This window comes from Podarcis pityusensis, assembly GCF_964106645.2.
Source record: "Podarcis pityusensis genome assembly, chromosome: 3".
NCBI classification, from domain to species: domain Eukaryota; kingdom Metazoa; phylum Chordata; class Lepidosauria; order Squamata; family Lacertidae; genus Podarcis; species Podarcis pityusensis.
In genome coordinates, this window is record NC_138026.1 from 29,385,044 (window position 1) to 29,406,560 (window position 21,517).

At 39.1% G+C, this 21,517-nt stretch overlaps 1 protein-coding gene across 9 annotated transcripts in view; it reads right to left on the minus strand.

Annotated features, from left to right (window-relative positions):
* The window catches only part of ROCK2 (Rho associated coiled-coil containing protein kinase 2), a 72,891-nt gene that overhangs the window by 36,515 nt on the left and 14,859 nt on the right, over positions 1-21,517 (minus strand). For 8 of the 9 annotated variants that reach the window (XM_080998470.1, XM_080998469.1, XM_080998468.1 and 5 more), the window contains 4 exons: positions 15,613-15,694; positions 14,068-14,168; positions 8,711-8,848; positions 6,017-6,277 (listed from right to left, as the gene is read on the minus strand). In XM_080998470.1, the coding sequence (XP_080854596.1) occupies positions 6,017-6,277; positions 8,711-8,848; positions 14,068-14,168; positions 15,613-15,694 (582 nt within the window). The remainder of the gene's footprint in view (positions 1-6,016; positions 6,278-8,710; positions 8,849-14,067; positions 14,169-15,612; positions 15,695-21,517) is intronic. The other variant, XM_080998474.1, reaches the window with a different exon arrangement.

Below are 21,517 nucleotides of genomic sequence, written 5' to 3' on the forward strand. Positions count from 1 at the left end.
TCCCTGCTTCCAGTCTCCTTATGCTCTTTACCCCCTATATTGGCCTAGTTCAGATGCAGCACTAAACCAGGAATCTCCATTCTTTTTTGGAGGTGAATGTCATGGAGACTGCACTGGCCTCCTCAAAATACCAATTTCACGGCAGAAAAACTTGCAATGCTCCAAAATACCCCCACTCCCAAACTGCAGGCAACACTCACCCTCACACCCCAAAATGAAAGATAAGCAAAACAAACATTCAACACGCCTCTAAAAACAGGCAACAAAACTCACACATACCCAAAAAACAACCACCAAACACAAGCAAAGACACACACATTCCAAACAAAAACAACAAAAACAAAAGGCAAAAGAAGGCAAACAATAAGCTATGCTTCATCATTATGGGCACAAATTTGTGCAAGCTTCAGGCTCCTGTGCTAACACCTTCTCAGTATATTTGCAAGAGGAGAGTGGAAGCTTTTGCTTCTGTTTTCAATTAACCACAGCAAGTAGAAGCAGCATTAAGTAATTTGCAAGGCATAGGGAAGAAAGGATTCATGGGAACACAGGAGGTTCGCACACACCATACTCCCACATGCAGGTATCTTCATGCTGCCTGTATATACCCACAAGTGGAGAGAGTGAGGAACAGGTGAAGAAAATGAGGAAGCAGGATCTTCTGAGCAATGCAAGTGGATTGTGCTCATACTAATTTTATGAAATGCTTTTCTGTTCATAAATGCTAATACTAATACACAGCGAAAGCTCACTTCATTGCCCCAGGGGTAGCAAATAATGAGTTGAAGTTCTTTACTGTTTAGCGTTTGAGGAGATCTGGGTCATACAAACAGTGCTATCTTAAGACATGGGTAGGGAACTTGTCATTTTGCGAATGCTGCTGGACTGTAATTTCCATCATCCCTAACCACTGGCCAAGTTGACTGGAATTGATTTTGTTCAAACCCAGCAATGTTTGAAGGGTCAAAAGTGTGGTTCCAATCTGAAGAAAAATGGTAAAATCCACCTTTCAACAGCCTTAGCTCCTTATTTTTTTAGTACCACACTTTGTAGAGAAAATAAAGCATTTAATTTAAGGTTCTAATTCTTTACTTATTTTTCTCCCAGTTCCTCAGTCAATCTGAACTCCCTACTGCTAAGCATGTAAAGTTAGACACCTCCTGGTTCTAGAATTCTTTACTAGAGTCAGCCATGTTTCATGTTACACTATATAGCAGGATGACTTATTACAAGATGGTTAAGCGGCTACACTGGGACAAATACTTATAGGGCAACCCAGCAAGTAGATCCATGTACTGAAACCTAATACAAATACTCACCAGGTGATTCAGTAAGATATTCCCTTAGTTATGCAACCCCCAAAATAAAGGGTGCTACGTTGGTGTTGTGTAACTCAAGTAAGTTGTTCTCACAAAATGGCTTATCATGTTGCACTCCACTGATTTATTAAATTTCTATACTGCCCTTCATCTGAGAATCACAGGGTGGTTTACAAAACATTAGGAATGGGTGAGGCTGCAACTATGAAGCAGGCTCAATGTAAGGGTGTATGAGTGAAATCAAGGGTTTCAAAGGTTTGCCGACCAATAACACAATGTAAGAGCAAATATGCAGTAGTCAAAATTTGTTTCTGAACTGCAGTAACCACTAGAGGTGCTGTTTTTTTATTCTTTTAGCAGACAGATCATTTTGGGCAAGAAAATAAATGTATTTAAGATGTCAGTGATAAAGGCATACTAATAAGTAACATGTAGTTACAAAAATATTAGACACTAAAAAGAATGTTTTATGGGGAACATCTCATCAAAAGTATTGTATTTACACAGCTGTGATGCTTCCCTGTTGTTTAAGAAAACTACACATGATCTGGAGGTGCTCCAGATTCTTACTAGCAGGGTGTCCAATTCTATGCAAAATAAAGTAATTGAATAGGCTGAATTGCTACATCAATTGCATCTTTAGAAGTCATCAATAATGGGATTACAAAATTGGCATGCCACTGTTAACTATGTGTAATTAAGTTTCTTTTCCATATTTAACCCAAGAAAAACAAAATTTGAACACTCCAGACACAGATTCAGAGAAAGAGGTGCGATGCTGTAGTGCAGACAAAGGGTTTGGTGTGTCTCCATCAAGGTTTGAGTCTACCCAGTTGACAGATTGATCACAGATTTTGTACCATAAGAAATGCAAAGTAAGCCAGTTTTTGCAAAGCGATGCCTGGAACCATAGGCCATCTAATGTTTAGCCTAATTTTACCAAGATAGTTGGTAGACAGTTCTTTTATTTAAGTATCATGTTGATTATCATCAAGATTTACCAAAGCAACCATTTTATGCATATATTATTGATATTTATTGCTATAATGTCATTTATTGCTATAATGTCATTAAAGAGATATGAGGCTTGAATTATTACACTGAAACAATGGAATAAAGGAACCATCATGTAGTTATGGTTCTCAGAAAAGCCCAGAGTATGCCACATGACATAGTTATATTGCTGGTGCTGAGCAGGGGTGGCTCAGGAAACTGATTCAATAGGAGGCTGCCTGAAAAACATATATAAACCACTCTGAGCAATTCTACAGAAGAACAGGGCATAGGTCTAATTAAGCAGAGGCTGGATGCCCATCTGTTTTGGATGCTTTAGATGAGTTTCCTGCATAGCAAATGGTTGGACTAGATGACCCTTGGGGTTCCTTCCAACTCTACAGTTCTGTGATTCTATAACTTTCCACATAGCAAGAACAGTAGTAAAACTCAAAATTACAGGGGTGGGAGTAGGGTGGGTGCAAGACCCACTCAGCATCACAAATACTGGTACTGGCCTAATCCACAGATCCAAGTAGACAGTGATTGTTTGATTTTCCATCTGCACCAGTACCTCATCCCACAATAAGTCAAAATGTCAACTGTATTTTAGATAGACATAAGGAATTTTCACAGAACTTTGTGGACTGCGTGTGGACTGCTAAAGTGCATTAGTAAGTAAAAAATATCTTGTTTGCATGTTAAGAAATCTGTTATTAGTTTTATCCATACTTTAAAAATATTTATTTGGTGCATTAGTCATAAAAGCATTGCCCTAGCCCACATCCACATTTTTAGAACTGGCTCAAATTTTGCAAATGCCGTTTTGTCAGATTTTTCTCCCCTACTAGCCTTTTGTTGATGATTGCTAATGTCTGATTAAGGACACAGCTGAATAGCATGAAATAAGTAGAATATATTTTGAAATTTATTCCAAATTAGAATCAATGGGAATACACTGGAATAAGCGTGTAAGTGCTTACAAATTAAATGGTGAAAATGTTTTATTTCAAATAAGTATGCTTGATCTATTTGATCTTAAATTTTAAAGTAAGTCATCTGAAGACCACTAGAGGATGCTATGGGTTTGATTATTATAAGCAGTAAATACATGCATGTTATTGTGCTCATTAGGAAGCAAACATTAACACAAGAGATAGACACTGAACTCAGGTGCTATCTCGGTTGCTCAATTTTGTACATGTTTGCTATTGAGTTCACACCCACCCTAATAGGCACACTTATTTAGAAGTTAGGTTCCACTATAAAAAAGCTCATTTCCAAATCAAGCACTTAAAATTCAATTGTAACCTGACTCCATACAGCAAGAATAATAAAATATTTTCCATTTCACTAGATAAACAGATCACTCTGCTGAAACATTTTCCTTTTCTTTCACCAGCAACAGTTTTAATCCATTCATGGTCACTATTAAAGCACTAACAGTTAATGAATGAAAATTTATTTCAAAGTAGTTAGCAGGGCTTTAATTGTAAGCATTCCTGAACCTGTAACTCATGAAGTAGAGCAAACTGTAGAGAGGTACTTTCTACTCCATTCTATGTGGTGCTGTAGAACTTGAAAGAGTGCTTTTTCCTGCACTGACCTGTTCATCTACTTAGATCAGAAAATTAGTCCCTCCTAATGGTTCCAGCACTGGTTGATACACAAGGAGTGCCTTAGGAAGAACCTATTGAATGGTGGCTCCACATATTTGCAACTCTCCTCCCACTGAGGTGCATCCTGTCATTTCATTCCACTCTTTTAGATGACAGCTAAAGAACCACCTCTTCTGCCAACTTTTTGTATGTAGATGGGGTGGGTTTTGATTACCGTATTTTTCGCTCTATAACACGCACCCGACCATAACACGCACGTAGTTTTTAGAGGAGGAAAACAAGATAAAAAAATATTCTGAACGAAACAGTGGATGTATGATTTTTGTGGTTCATGCTGTGGCCACAGACATGTGATCTGATGGTGAATTTGGGGTGACCCAGTGCAAAAATCCTGAGGATCCATGTGGATCCGTGCTTTGTAACCATGTTTTAAGTGGGGAGGGAAGGAAAAGCACTCAAGGGACAAGGAGCACGCGTGGGGTGGGTGGAGAAGGATGCTGCTAATAATGAAGGGGTACAAGGGGAGAAGGCTCCTCTCCTCTCCCACTTTGCTCCTTTAAAGCAAGCAGGCTCTGCTTTTCTTCCTCCTCCCCGCTCATCCCCGGCTTAGCGAGCTGAAAAACTTTGCTGCTATTTAGCGAGCTGAGTGGGGAGGAGAGAGGGACAGAGAGCCTGCTTGCTTTAAAGCAACCAACCAGACAGGAGCCGCTTACACTCGTGTAAGCGGCTCCTCTCCTCTCCCGCTTTGCTCCTTTAAAGAAGCAGGCTCTCTGTCCCTCTCTCCTCCCCACTCAGCGGCTCTTCTCCCGCTTTGCTGTTTCAAAGTGAGCCATGGAGGAGGGAAGGAAGGGGAACCATAGATCCTCTGCTCACGACTGCAGCAGATCCCCCCCCCCCCCCGCCACCCGTAGGCATTCCCTCCATAACACGCGCAGACATTTCCCCTTACTTTCTAGGAGGAAAAAAGTGAGTGTTATGGTGCAAAAAATACGGTAATTTCCCCTGCTTTACTGTGGTGTTAGGATGTCGCTGCTGTTGTAATTTTAATTTGGTATAATTTTTATTAAAAGTTTGTTTTCTTTATTTATGTGCACCCCCTGTGATGTAGTCAAATAAATATGCTTCCTTGCAGCCTCTCCAGGTGGCTACCCCTAACTATGTTCTATTAAGGAGATGTCTTGTTCATGCATTTAAAAACCACCAACTCACAAAGATTAGCAAAGCAGCCAGGGAAAGAGAAAAAGAAAAGCTGAAGCAGCAATTGTTTGCAAAGAGGGCAGGCAAGCAAAACAAGAGATTGCTGCTTCTAAAACGGGGTGGGTGGGAAAAAGGAGTGCCTATTATGAAAAGCATCCTATTCTCCTTTCTATACAACTCACACATAGAAGGAAGAATTCCCTGTGTGTAGTTTGTACCATAACTGTGATGGTAAAGAGCTGCACATTGTGAGAGTTTCTAATGCACAATTACTCAGAAATTTATATACCACTTAACACCATTGTTTCTAAAAAGTGCCCAACGAGATTACAAAAGAGATGCCAGAGATAAAATCTGTTAAAATTAACAGATTTTTCTGAAAAGCCATGACCTATGTAAGACAACCTGTTGGAAAGATAGGTGCCACATCCACATAATCCCTTACTTTCCCTAAGCCAGTCTCTGGGCCTGTCATCAGACAGCCTTCTATTTTGTAATTAATGTTCCCTAAGGTATTATGAAAACTATCAGCAAATGGTAAAGCAATAGGTCTTTCCTCACAAAGAGTCATTTATAATTTTCTTGCCTTTCTTAAAAAGAGATGGAGGTTTAGACCTGGAGTTCAAACCTGAAAAACAAAACCATATCCTGAATGTGCACACCAACATGCCTTCTTTCTCAATCTTCAAGGTAGATACTACTGAGAGATAGTAGCTCGGCTGAGGTTACCTTGTGAGTTGACAGCAAAGGTTAAGAACTAAACAGGAGACTCGGCACAAATTATCTTAGCCACAGCACCATGCTGTGTCTGTGTCTATGGCACAGTTAAAATTACCTCGATATAGTGCATATTATTTTAGAAGCACACATAATGAACCACATACTTACTTCATCCATTTTCATACAAGTACCAAAATCTGCAAGCTTCAGGTGTCCATATTTATCCAAAAGCATGTTGTCAGGTTTCACGTCTCTATGTATCAAGCCCATGGAATGAATTGCATCAAGAGCAAGGACGACTTCAGCAGTGTAAAATTTGGCCCACTTCTCAGGCACATCGTAATTGCTCATGAGGTTGACAAGATCTCCACCTGGCATGTATTCCATGACCATGTAAAGGTATCGGTCATCTTGAAAGGCACTAAAAAGCTGCACCCAGAAAGATGGACAGATATAAAGACTTCACAAAACCGGGCAATTTGCCACAATCTGTTGAATTCCAGTGAATTTATGGCAACTAGAGCAGCTTTTCCCCCTGCCTTTTAAGAATAGTTTTGGTATGATACAATAATTGTAGCAGATCTTTAAGGAGTTCCAGAATAATTCAGTTTACCCATCATGTCACTGATGAAACACATCTCTTATGGCTCACCAAAACATTTCAAGAGAAAGTACAGTACTGTTGAGAAACAAGTAAGTATCCTTCAAGGCAGCATCAGAACTGACATCTATTCACAGGCACATTAGGAAAGGGCCAACACCATACTTGCAACTCTTTGGTTCACATACAAGATTTTCTTTTCCACAAGCCCAATTCCCATCCTCCTCCTCCTTCACTTCCATTTCCCACTGCCTCCACTACGTTGGTAGATACAACAGCAAATCCATACAGCAGGAGGGAGAATGCAAGCAATAGTATTCCCTCAAGTTTACCTTCTGACTGCCTCCAATAGTGTAATAATACAAAATGTATGATTGGACAAATATGTTTCTCTAATTCAAAAAACAATCAGAGGTAATTTAGGGAGTACCTGCTGATAAAACCCTACAGTTAAAGATGTGCAAAGTGCACCCACTATTGGAGAGTGTAGGAAGCTTTGCAAGCTCTCCATGCAACTTATATGGCAAGTGGTGATTAAAATCACAAAGACACTTCAAACCTTATAATAAGCAAAACTGTAACATCACTGAGCCTTGATTGTAGTTTACATGCTTTGTTTTAACAATAAACAAGAGAAGCTTCATAGGATAGTCTGCCGGTTGTACTATGACTCATTACAAAGGCTTGATTTTTTAAAATTACACTTCCTAATAATATACAGTGGTACCTTGGAAGTCAAATGGAATCCATTCCAGAAGTCCGTTCAACTTCCAAAACATTCGGAAACCAAGGCGCAGCTTCCAATTGGCTGCAGGAAGCTCCTGCAGCCAATCGGAAGCCACGGAAGCAGCGTCGGACGTTCGGGTTCCAAAGAACATTCACAGACTGGAACACTCACTTCCGGATTTGCGGCATTCGGGAGCCAAAACGTTCAACTCGCAAGGTATTTGGGAGCCAAGGTACGACTGTATACCATTTAGTTAGCCTCAAGTGAAGAGAAAGCAGAACCCATTTCCATGGAAGTAGCAAGAGCACTGAGGCTCAAGCACCTGGGCAGAGCCTTCTTTTGCCCAGCAAAAAGTTGCTAATTCCAGTAATTGAATTATATTCCTGAAACCACAACTTTTCTGTGTCGTAGCCTGTTGATACCAATGGATGCTTTACTTCCCCAGAGAAAACTGTTAAATGGTACTCTTCCTGCACACCCACTGAAGGTCAATGGTATATACACTGTTGTAACAAAAATTGCCCCTTCCAGATTAAATTTATACCTTCTAACAACTTCACATCTGTAACTACAAGCCAATTTCATATATTCCTGTCAGCTTCTACACAACAAAAACACATACAGTGGTGCCCCGCAAGACGAATGCCTCGCAAGACGGAAAACCCGCTAGATGAAAGGGTTTTCCGTTTTTGAGTTGCTTCGCAGGACGAATTTCCCTATGGGCTTGCTTCGCAAGACGAAAATGTCTTGCGAGTCTTGAGATTTTTTTTCGCTCCCCCCCCCCTTTTTCTAAGCCGCTAAGCCGCTAATAGCCTTTTAGCAGCTAAGCCGCTAAACCGCTAAGCCTTTAATAGCCGCTAAACCGCTAATAGCGCTAATCCGCTAATAGGGTTGCTTCGCAAGACGAAAAAACCGCTAGACGAAGAGACTCGCAGAACGGATTAATTTCGTCTTGCGAGGCTCCACTGTATAAGCAATTTTACACTGTGCTGCACATATGACAGAATTAAACTTTCTGCTGGGAGGGTGAACCATTTTCAACGCAACATAATTTGTTTGAACATCGCATTGAACACTGATAGTAGCAGGTATGTTTAAAATCAAAATCAAGTACAGTGGAACCTCAGGTTGCAAATGTGATCTGTGCGGGAGGCACATTCACAACCTGCAGCATTCGCAACCCACAGCGTCTGTGCACGTGTGGGTCACAATTTGGTGCTTCTGCACATGCACGAGCGCCAAAACCCAGAAGTAACCCGTTCCAGTACTTCTGGGTTCAGCACGGTACGCAACCTGAAAACGCGTAACTTGAAGCGTCTGTAACCCGAGGTACCACTGTAATTAAATCTGAAAGAGTCTCGCATTAGCAGTTAATCTTTAAGATGGAGAAAAGAATAAAGTTCTTAAGATTCTAAACTACAAATCCAAAATGTGAAATCAACATAAAGGACACAACACTACCAATTTAAAACCTCAATGATTATTTAAACGTCACCTCAAACTACCACAGAATTTTAATCACAAAAAACCTTACCTGAACTACCCATGGACTGTTGGCAAAGGCCATTATATCTCTCTCCTCCCAGAAAAAGGCTGAATCTGATCTTTTGAGCATTTCAAATTTACTAAGAAGTTTCATTGCATAAGCCTTCTGAGTTACTTTATGGCGAACCTGTTGATCAAAGAAAAAGAAGTTACTTACTTTATCAAGACCTTACAGGATTTAAATGAAATCCTTTGTATTTTTGTCTGTGTGACTTGGTATCCATGATATAGAAATCTGAATCCACTTCGATCAATAATAAAAATCAGAGTATCAGAAATCTGATAAAAAAAATATCAGAAGTAGCTATTTCTACTTCTTTGATCATTTATTTCATATATGAGTTGCCTAATAGAAACATTTCACTAAGCAGCATACAAAAATTTTAAAAACAACTATCAGCAATATATTATGGCTGCATTTGCACCCTGGTTACCATAATGTGCTCAAGCAGGAAAGAGCCACAGTGAGCCACATAGGATGAAGGGAGTCAGAAGCTTTCTGCAAAAATCAAATCCATTGTATTTATTTTAAAATGCTAAAACTCATCTCTTTGCACTGTAACCATGGCAGCTCATATTATATAGGACTGCAATTTTCTGATTTACCATGGCTGCTTTTTAAAAATAGAGGTCTCTGCCTTACAATCCTTTGCTAAGGCACTGGTTTTAAGTTGTAAGTTGCATTAAGACATTGGGATGAATGCTATCTGCCCTGGTGACTTGAGACAGGGGTCATTCCCAGCCTTACTTGGAGATGCGGGGGATTTTCTGCACGGAAAGCAGATGCTCTGTCACTGAGCTATGGTCCTTCCCCTTGCCCTGGTGACTTGCCACCTCCTTTTGACAAAGGCAAGTAGTAAGAGGAAGTTTTGAAAAAGACCTCAAACTCACTGCCCAAAAATTAATGGCTCTCTCTCTCTCTCCAAACTTTTCTGCTAGTGAAAAATAATGTAAGGGTTATTAGTTTATAAATTAGTTCTTCATACTCCTCTTTGCTTGGCTTGCTGTAGGCTTTACGTTTGTTAAAGACTTTTTATTCATTTATTAATTTCAGCAAAAATGTTCCTTTTAAAGGGATTTTTTTTTTCTTGCCTTTTACAGCCTCCTTGTTTTTAAGACCCTTTTGGACTTTTCCACACCTTTTCTCATGCATGATATACATGAAATACATTACAAAGAAAGTTCGCAGTGACATTTGCTGAGAATTGTATGGGATTGCAATCTAATCATGTAGAACCAACATAGATACTAGGTGAAGCTCTCTTTTGCACTGTTGAAGTCTGAATTAAATGTTTCTGGAAAACCAGAACTGGTCCCTTGAGATGAACTGATTAAATAAAAACCCTGAAGTAGTTTCCATTCACATGCATCATCCAATATTCAGTCGCTTGATTAAGTAGTTGATTGATTCATCAATAACACTCTACGCAAAAAGGAAATGACATTAATTCATTTCATGAAAGCAGCCTAGTTGACTATGATAGCATTTTTTAAGGTATTACAAGGCAAGCGGCCAAGAGTGTGAATAATGTTTGTTAAGTGCTTTGAACAACTGAAATGCCGCTATCTGGTGATGATAATTATGATTTATTAAACTCTCCTAAAAAGCAAACTTATACGGGGAGGAAGTCCCATTGAAAACAAACAGGATTGTGCTGTTAATATCCACAAGTGCTTTATGCACTATTAATGGAATTTTCAATTCATGCAACATGTTAAAACAACACTTCATTTTTAAGTGAAAGGGCAAATTTTTTACAAAGCACATTTGAGATGTTAACTGGTTCTAGAGTGCCTATTCTGCTGTACCATTAAGTATTGTACTTAAACAAGTTAGAAGCTCTTGCTCAAATGGGATAGAATAACTCTTTAAAGTTCTTCCACCAGCTTTTTTAAAAGCTTGTTCTCCCCTTCCAACAACCCATCCTGTTCCATGCCAGATCACTCCTATAAAATTAATTACAAAGTCACCTCAAATGGAAATAATGGTTAATTGCTTACTGATTCCTACCCCACACATACGAACAAGTAATACAGACTGACAGAACTTCAAAGTTGCACAATGCTATGAAGATGCTATAAGAGCCACAAATCCCTACAGATCATCTCCACATCTCCACTATCACTCCTGGAATATTCACAGTGACAACTATATTAATATCATTGCAAAGTGTCAAGAAATTAGATTAATTGCTTAACTGGTTGGCATTAGGCAAGCCACTGTCTTTCAGCTAAATCTACCTAAGTGGGTGATTGTGCTAAAAATGCCACTTTGCACCTGTTTGGAAGAAGGCAGGGTATGAAAATAACTATTCTCATAGGGGATAATCAGTTTTCAATGTTTTTCATTTATTTCCCAACCCCCAATTAAACCAAATTGGTGTTTGATGACACTAGTACAAGAGTGGGGAAGCTTGTTGTTCCAGTGGACGAAATAGTTATCTGTCCCCACCCGATTGGCCAACTCTTGACAGGTGAGAAGGACAACCCACCTGTCAATTACCTGATCTCATTATTATGTCACATGATGAACGGTTGGTTGTTCCACCCAGTTGTCAAAGTCCCAAGCACCTGACAGCCAACTAGTTACCAGGCACTTGGGAATTGTAGCACTGAGCAAGGGGCTTTGCTTGTCCCATCACTAGTGACTAGTAAATTCTAATTATTGTAGGGAATTGTTATTGTGGACACATTCAGAATAAATATTCTAGATGGGTGGCAACTAAGAATTGTTCCTCAGTTGCAGCTTAAGCAGCCTTGTATATTGGAAAAGACAAACTGTTAAATATCTTACAAAAGAAATACACTGAGAAATATACTATAGATAAGAGATTGTTTTAAGTTTTTCAACATTTGACATATATGGATTAAAGTATTTTGTAACCTACCCAGGAAAGGACCAATACCTTTGCAATTTGTTTGTTTAACCTTCTCCTGAAGGCGTATTTCCTCATTTGTTTACCTGCAGAGAGGCATTGCTGAGCTACAGCATTGTACAACTGTATAAGCAACAAGGTATTATAACCATGTACACTGCACAGAAGAAGAAGAAAAGATCTGCACCTCAGAAGCTGATGTGTGAGTAACTGGGCAAACTTGCTCAATTTACATTAAGCAGCAATCACCAAGTTTTTGAAGACTTTGGGTTATTTTGGAAAGGTTATCAAGTAAAAAGAAGAACAGAGGCACAGTCTTGCGTGGTCAGTGGTCTGCTAGCAGGGCAGTGGAAGTACTTGCAACAAATATATTGGCAGTTCTTAGCAAAGAGCAGGAATATGTAGGAGTAACACACATGTTCACTTCTTTAAACTGTTTCAATTTCAATTAACTTGTTTCTTAGTAAACACTTTTGAGATTATACAAAGGACCTTCACTGCATGGTTTTCAAGAAAATGTTTGACTTTCCCCTGACATGACTAGTTGGATGTTAACTTTGAATATTCAACAGAGAGACATACCCAGACAACAGCAAAATAAAAATGCTATTTTTTTGAACCAGTTAAAAGGGCTTTTTTTTTTTTCGATTTCCCTACTACACTAATGGAACAATTGGTGAAACAAAATGTGGGGAGAATCACAAAATTGCATGGGTATCAGTGAGCAGCTTTTGCCATGTACAGAACAATCCTGTGCATGCCTACTGAGAAGTAAGACTCACTGAGTTAAATGGGACATTCCCATGCTTGTACATCACTGGAGACTGTTCAATAATTGTCCCACACCAGCTAGTGCACATATGCAGGAGTTCATTTCCTAGTCTCCTCTTGAAAATGCTACTTTGCCTAACATGCTCTTGGCTGTAACAACCCTGTATACAAGGAAAAGGTACTCATGTAGCCAACTTGTGAAGGTGCCAGCATACATTTGCTGATTTGGAAGCACTGCTGGATTGAGAGGGTGATCTGGGGAAAGACATCTTGCAGATGTACATTTGTTAGGTCTTAATGTAAGTCAAAATTTTAAGTAGGACTCAAGATTAATGGTGACACACCATATATACACAGGGTCACTTAATACTGTTTATATTATTAAGGCTACAACTTTCAGGTGATTAGTTAGACTGACTGAGACTGTGGAAAGCTCTTAGTTTATTATTATTCTCCATGAAGTTAAAACAAACAAGCTATTACAACTAAGTAAATGCCCAGGAATGGGTGGGGGTTTACCCCCTACTATCAAGAGACAATGACATATCATTTAACTAATATCTGGGATTGGATTAGATTGTCTGGTCTTGGGTGGGTGGGTGTGGGTGTGTATCCCACTTCATGCTTTTGAAAATAACATTCTCCACTTCCTTGGGGAATTATATATATGTATCCAAATATCATGGTTTCATATGAAAGAAGACCAACATTTAAGAAAAATCCAGTTGTCCAGGCAACCCACCAACCCAAACTGGATAAAATGTAAGAGAATATGAAGGACAGCAACATTTCCATGATGCAATGATAATGAACCAATTTGTAAGAGAGAGAGAGCTTGAGGGACCTGACTCCTTAGGCTAAAGAAAGGGATGCATAATTGCAATGTTTTTATACTGTAAGCCCATAACTTACTTTGTGGTTATGTTCCATGGATCATGCCTAGAACCAAAAACACATACTCAAAATTCACTAGGTTCAATGGCGGATGGGACTGCCAACGTCATTTTCCCTGGAACCCCACCGCCTTTCTAATTTGTATTTATTTATTGCCACACACATAAAGTTGAATGTGCACAAGTTAAATGCACATAACTTGAAGGGCCATTGAGACATATGAACAAGCAATAGTTGTTCAAGTTGACAGCATACACCCCTAAACTTTCTATTGGATTCACCTTGGTTGCCCTTGGATAGAAGGAAACTGAGTGAAATAGAAGTGCTTTTACTATTGCTGTCCAGTGAAATTATTAGTGAGTAAATTGTGGAAATTTTTGCTGAATATCTTTTTAATATTAATTCCTGGTAACGAATATGATATTGAAATAAATAATTCAAATAAAATAAAATAAAGCAGTTAATTATTCAACTCCCTCATCATGTCCATACAGTTGGGCAGAGGGGATAGGACTTTGAGCTACCAATAAACAGGATGCAAAAGCCCTGTCATTTGATCACTGGAAATCCACTCACCATGCAAACAGAAGATGGGGGGGGGGGGGGGAGAGAATATCAGGAAGCCAGAATCTGCACACAAAAAATCATATTGTATACTCTATGACAACTGTAGCTGAACAAACCATGTTCTTAAATGGTGTGTTCAATAAATATAAAGGAGATTGAGCCTAACTATACCAGGTATTTCAAACAAGTTAAACTTGAACGCAAATTCAAAGGTCTTATAAGGACTGTAAATTCTTACCAGCTGTACTTCACCAAATGCACCTCTTCCAATCACTTTAACAACATCGTAATCTTCTGCTTTCATTTGAAGACCACGGATATTTTCCACAACTTTCTCATCTAACAATTTTAAAGAAGGCATTACAGTGCACACAAACAGTTTATACAAATACAATCAGTCATGTGTTTTGAAAAAGTTGACAAAAGGTTCTGTCCATTTTAAGCCTTTTGTACAGAATAATTACAGGATTCTAGTCAGCTAACTTTTACTTAGAGCAGACCCACTGAAATTGATGAACCTAAGTTAATCATAGTTATTAACCTCCAGAACAATTTTCAGAGGGCACTGGGGGCTGCCAGGGACAATGGCAATCAGCCAACCCCCATCCACAAACAGACACTGTCCACCAGATAACCAAGTGGATATCATCCTCTCTCTCCTCCCCTCTGTCTACATGAAATAGGAAGTATCCGTATGGGTTGTATCCAGTGCTGCAGTCTCATTTGCACAACATACTTCTGTATGCCCAACAGAGTTCTTCCTTCTCCTCTGCCACCTGCAGCCTCTTGCATGCCCTCAAAATTTGCTCCAGAGGGTTGGAAAGCACTCTAGAGCAGATGGGAGGGCACACAGGGGAGGAAAGGGAAGGGAAGTCCAGTTGAGCAAGTGGCAATCCAATTGCTCAGTGTTGGATACAACCTAGATGATATCTACCTAAAATATAAAACTGTTAAGAATGTCATGACACTGCAGGTTGTGTGGCCACAGACTGATGGTACTAGAAATTTATTGGGTGGCAATAAACTAGTGGTACTAGGTATTTATTGGGTGGCCGACTGGGCAGCAGAGGCCAATAAGGGAAAGAGCAGGAGGCCAGGTGACAGAGGTCAGCACTGGAGAGGCTGGCAGAGGCCACAATGACTGGCAAGAGTTTGGCAGTGGGCAGTGCAGCCAGCAAGAGAGCGGTGGGGTGGAAGACTTGCAAAGCACAACCACTCTCTGAACCAGCATCTACCCCTCTTTAAGCATCGTTGGAGTGATGTTAAGGGGGGTGGGGCAGGCACCATTTCAGAGAGGAGTTTGGCTGGAATCTCCCCTGCTGTTGCTGCCACCAGTGCTGCCGTTTTTCAGAAGTGGCAATGGTGGCAGAGTTGGGCTGGGGAGCGGAACAAAGCAGAGAGAAAGTTTTCAACACTTCTGAGCACTTCCTGAATGAGAAACATGAGGTGGGGGCATTTGATGGCACGCTCCCACCCTATCAACTGAAGGGCACACCTTTCTCAAGGCTTTCAAAAGCTTCAAAGGTCCTGCTCCTAGATGTGCGGGAAGAGGAGAGGGAGAGTACAGTGAATCTAAGACTCAGTGCACCTCATTCATGTTTGTGTGGGTTATACTAAACTATAATTTGGTAAATTGAAGTTGGCAGATTGTATTGTCAAATATGGTTAACAGCACAACTCCTGTTTCAAAATTTTAATATAGCTTGGGCAGACAGGTGAATAAAAAACAGTTTCACCTAACATTAAAAAACAATGACAAGTATTGTATATAAGGGAAACTTACATCTGTTTAAGAAGTTGTCTATGTTCTTGTTCTTCCTCAATGCTGGGTAATCCAAATCAAGAACTAAGGAATTCAAACTATCCTATAAAAAAACACACACATACACATATATAAGGTTAATTGTAATTATATTTTAGAGTAGTTATCCTTTTCCACTCCACACTTACTTGAACAGATATAGCATCATGGAATGTCAAGTACATACTACAAATAGACCTGAATAAATTATACATAAATTCATGCAGCATCTACATTGCAAATATAACCTCCTTGGGGCAAAGACATCTCACACTTTTCAAAAGCAGACCACGGTATGTAATAATAACTCCTAATTTTACAAGTCATTTAAAAACAAAACTGCAAAGCCAGACAGAGAATGGAAAAGTGAACATAAAATTAAATAATCTTTGGATCAATTTGTAATATTCCTAACAGGACTACACCAGATTAAACATACGCTGAAACACCATCTAAGTGGAAGAACCACTCTGGCAAAATTGAAACAGGGATGGCATGTTCTTTTGTTTTTCAGTATTGCTAACTGATGACCTCTGAATTGGGGGAGATGGCTGATCTTTATATTTGAATACGATAAATATTTATCTTTACAAGGTAGGTATCAAAAAGTCCCTATAGACGAGCTGAATTGGAGTAATAAACACTTTACACCCTACTTCTGACCATAGAGAAATTGCAGAATTCTGTATTAGGTGCAGCTGTCAATAAAAGGCAGCCCTGCCTGCAACCCAGTGTAGAAGCCTAGATGTGAAGCTGCCAACACATAGACAACAACTGAAAAGTCTGATATACGGTTGATTCAGGTCTCACAATGCAATTCATAATGTAACACACACAGTTAACCTGAGGTGACTAAACGGAGCCTTCATATAAAAGGAGCAACATGGTTCTGAGTAAAAGTTACTGGGAACACGACATGGGAATAAAAAAGACAGAGGAACAGTAAAGTGACTATAAGCTCCTCTCTGGGGTCCCACAATTTGCTTGTTCTCTGTATTATGTCATACTTAAATTCTATTTAAATACATACTGCCATAAATATTGCACACATGTTAACATTAATTTTTTTAAAATCCAATGTTAACTATTGATGTGATATTCTTGTCTTCTGTTGTAGAGGGGGAAATTAGGGCTTGAAAAATGGAATTATGTCAGATGTAGGTCCCAAAAGTTTTGAGTAAATATATATATATATTGGCCTCCTTTCAAAACATTTGAGGAACATGGCTTTAGCCTTATAACTGTTGCTGAGGAATCTCCAACGAAACACACCCACATCTCAATCCTAAACGTATTTATTTAAAGGTCACAGATTTAAGCGGGCAATTAGCAAGCAAAGGTTTTTAAGATTACTCCCTGCTTCTGTACTATAGATATAAACCCTGATGAATGTTGGGGGGGGGGGGGTCCAAGAGATTATGTAGTAAAGCAGGCCATCTATACTAAAGATAAGTAATCCAGGAAATGACATATCCTCTGTCTAGGCCTCATAGATTAAAAAAAACACTTCAAACAGGAAGTATGTTATTATAGTGATTTCTCTGTTCACTTCCGGTCTTCTCTTTTTGTCAAAGTTTGAAGTCAACCAAACTAAAAATAGCATTATCTAACAAAACACACCCAAGGCAAAAGCAAGTACAGCACAACTATATGTACAAATGTGCATTCATAATAGTTTTATTTTTTTCAACAATTTCTGAACTAGAGTGTACTACTCCTTACTACGGTTGTACTTCTCTCTGGATTTGGAAGGGACATTTTTCAGGCTGATACATTAATGGAAGCCAGTTGCACCAATTTAATTGTCTTCACTATTGACATAACAAAACAGGTGGATGACCTAGCATAGCCATCAAGGCATCCTCAGCAAAAGTCCATCAAGTTACTCAGAAAGCTCAGCTAGAAAGCTCAGCTAGAAGTCAACCAGAAGTCCTGAACCGGCTTTCTAGCAAGCTCTCTCAGGATGTAAGTAAAGAATAATAATATGGAAGCATTACTGATCTCTGGCATGTTGTGAATTTTATAAATATGCTATTAATTAGTAAGTTTATGAAAAATGTGAATTTTGGGTTAAATGGGATGTGACAAGAGATCTGAAATCTCAATCATTGTCAATTAAAAATGTTAATATCCAAATATCTTATTTAGAGAATAATCATTTCAGAACCTGATCTCTTAGAGACAGAAAAGCCAGAAGTTTTAAACCATATTTTAATATTTTTGTTTATAGCAAATTGAACTCTAGTCAAGTTCTTTTTTAAAAATCAGATTCTTATAAAAGAACTAAGTTACTAATGAAGACTCAAACTTTGCATGTAAGCAGAAATAGTTTCCAACTTTTCATTTTTCTTCATTTGTCACTTCCCACACAGTTCATCTGCTGCTTTTTTCTTCTCACAGTCAAGGAGCGTATCACAAAATCTTCTATTTCTGTTGTGGCACTGTAGTCACGAAGACTCAATTATCTAATGTAATATGTTCTGAGCAGATGCCAATATTCACTTATGGATTCTTCAGCTGGTTTTAGTTTTGAGTTAGCTTACAAGTCAGAAATTGAGGAAAGGAATAAATCCCAAAAGAAAACCACCACCAGTATCCTGAAGTTTAGAATCCAGTAAATTCAACAACATAGATGATAGAAATTCATTATGCTGTTTATGGAGAGTTTGGGCTCCCATATATTTATTAAGTCTCAAGAGATAACACAAACACTACTCTACTCCCCCCACTGTCAAGACACATCTCCACAAGCATGTATTTCCTGGTACTCTGGAGCTCTATCTTACTAGACAGTAAAGAAAGTTCTGTGTAGACCATGTTTGCGCTCCCTTCTTCAATAAAGCAAGATGGACCAAGTGGTTAAGACCCTGGAATAAGGGGGAATGTGAAACCAACCCAATATTGATGGTTTTCTGCCTACCGTTAGGTGAAGGAGTGGAGATGTTTGGGAGAAAATCCCATATATACTCTGTATCATCATATCCTCTCTATAGGAGATGTTCTAAAGTAATTTTACACCCCTGCTTTTGAGTTGAACTGAATTCCCACAGGTTCATTCATTCCCTTTCATTTTCTGAGAACACATCTAAAAGCACTTTGTTAATTTTAGCTTCAAGGTTTCCCTCAACATTTGAAGCTTATTCCCATTCCCATCAGCAGGTCAATACCGGGAAAGGTACTTCTTTTAAAAAATAGAACTGCTGCTTCATAACTTGCTTCATAACTTGTAACCTTCCATTACTATTACTATAAATAAGGAACACAAAATAAACATAAAAAAGACTGAATATGCTTTGAAGAGGTTATGCATTTATGAAACATTTGGAGAGGAATAGCAGAGCGCATGATACCTCTGAGAGGACTGCATCATTTTCCTCACACCTTACCAAGATGGGAAATGCAGTCCTACAATATCTGAGGAGCCACAAGTTCCCCAGACCCATATTAAATAGTGAGACAAGTTACTCACTGGCTTTCATAGTTGTCTGTGATGAACTACAAGAAGAGTTAGGAGGGAGAAAATGAGCTATATAATAATACAGTAGACGCTAAAATATCTAATGCACACCCCTAAATAGAATAGAAAATGACAGTGCTGCCAACTTAAATACTATGACTAATCACCAATTTTATAAATGGCTTGACGTAGTCCTAATTTTAAAATATCAATCCAAGCAGGGACCCACAAGGCAGTCATTGGGAGGTGGGAGAAGAACAGGGATATTATTACAAAGTCCTCTTGTTTCAGTTAAGGAGACACTAAGGCAAAGGGAAAAGGTAATGGGCTGAAAAGCAGGAACACAAGGAAGAAAATGGAGATAGAATATGACTGCTGGGAACTGTGGGCCAGGAATCCAATGGGATTTAGAGTTGGAGAGAGAGAGAGAAAAGGAGTCAGAGAAGTCCAACAATATCTCCACTATGCTTTTCTCACTCAGTTGTCACTTTATTTTAAGGAAAGTAAATAATTCAAGAAATGAAGGAACACAGAGAGAGCTTGTGTATGATAACATGGCTACAGTTCATTTGAAAGGTTGTGGAAGCGGCATCATTGTATACTTTAAGCATTCTGGGCACGAGGATGAAGGCATCTGCATTATCAGCCAGAAACATATCTATGCTTGCAGAATTAAAATAGAGTTTCCTACTATATATAAAGTTAATGTACTCATCATTAGCTAAAAATATAAGAGCTGGTACCTTGCAGCATACCTTGATGCTTGAGAGGTCACAGCATATATAGCTGCATTACTTCCAGCTAAGTACATATTCAATCCTGCATGTTTGACCTAACTGGAAATCCTTTCACTGGATACTTAAATAGGATTTCTAGAAATATTAATCTTTCTTTGAATTGACTCATGATCTGAAAATACAACCCACGCTGCTTTGTGTGCACATATCCATCTCTATCACAGTTGCTCATGGTTGAAGACTTTGATTCTGATGAAGCATAAAGGAGCAGAATATATTTAACACATACACCTCCCATATCTCCAGCTATCAAAATATATAAGGCAATAGTAATATCTGAAGGAGTTCCACCAAATTTGCCAATAATAAGCAATGTACTTGTTATATATTCTTATGGAGTTATTTTGAAGAACAAATATTGCTATATTCTACCATATAAATGCTCCAATCAATTCTAAAGAACAAGTAATGCAGAGGTCCCCAAACTGGCGTCCCTGGGTGTCATAGTACCCATGAAGGTTTCCAGTGGTGCCCCTGGGCAGGTGCCCCAGACTCTGAGTTTTCATGGGTACCAGAAGACTGAAATATCCTCAAGAGCAGATGATGGGGTTGTGCAGGGGAGTGAAGGGAGATGAGAGAAAGGAGAATCCCCATGGGGCAAGTAATTTTCTGTTGTGAAAGTCTGAATAGCAACACACAAGAACAGCACACAAATATGATGCTATCCTTCCACAAGATTGCTGTCCTATCTGGGTAGACAGCTGCTTGCCCCATCACTCTTTCAAAGTATGCAAGTCATGCATTCTGACCTCCTGGGGATTTGGTGGCGGAGAAAACACCACTGGTAAGGTAAGCATTAAAAACCACCTAATGAAGAAAATTCAGGTCTGGACACAAGGCAACCTTATACAAAGAATGGGACATTATACCACAAAGCACAAAACTCACAATAATGCCTGCCAGACCTTATGCTAGAGAGGCCGTTATGAATAATAATGAATAGGTTGTCATGAGCTTGCACATTAAAGCAGACAGTGTCATAAAAAAGTTGCACAAACAGACCTGAGGCTTTATGGAAGTGTACATAGAAACTAAATGCGACAACACTTGACACACCCCTTGATACATGCACATATGCTCCATGTCTGTCTCTCTCTCTCTCTCTCTCTCTCCCCCCCCCCTTTTTAATTGTTTTTAAAGATTTTCTCCATGTCTCTTATTAAAGGAGTTTATAACACCAACTTTCTGGCTAGAGTTCTACAACACGGGTCTTCAGTTGGTAGATTAAGTTCAGGACCCATTACTGGACTGCTGTCTGACATAAGGCTGGTTGCAACAGCAACAGTAACATCATACACACATGTAGTAAAAGATTAAGAAGTAGATCCTCAAAATGCATGCTTGAGCTAAAGGTGGGTTCTGGATTGTAAAAAGCTAAAGTTCTATAATATTCCTAGAGCAGGAAGACAAATGCAGAATGGATACCCGGGACTGGACAAGGGCCCCAAAAAGGAGCCCTATGCTGAAAATATTGCTGCTTATGGCAAAGCAAAGGAGTTTACTTTTTAGCACTTTTCCTTATGAGCAAATAAGAAAAGGAGAGTATGTATGCATGCATGTGGTTACATGCTAATTTGAAGTTATTATTACAGCATCTTGGGAATCTACAAATTAGATCCTGCAGTGCGTGAGA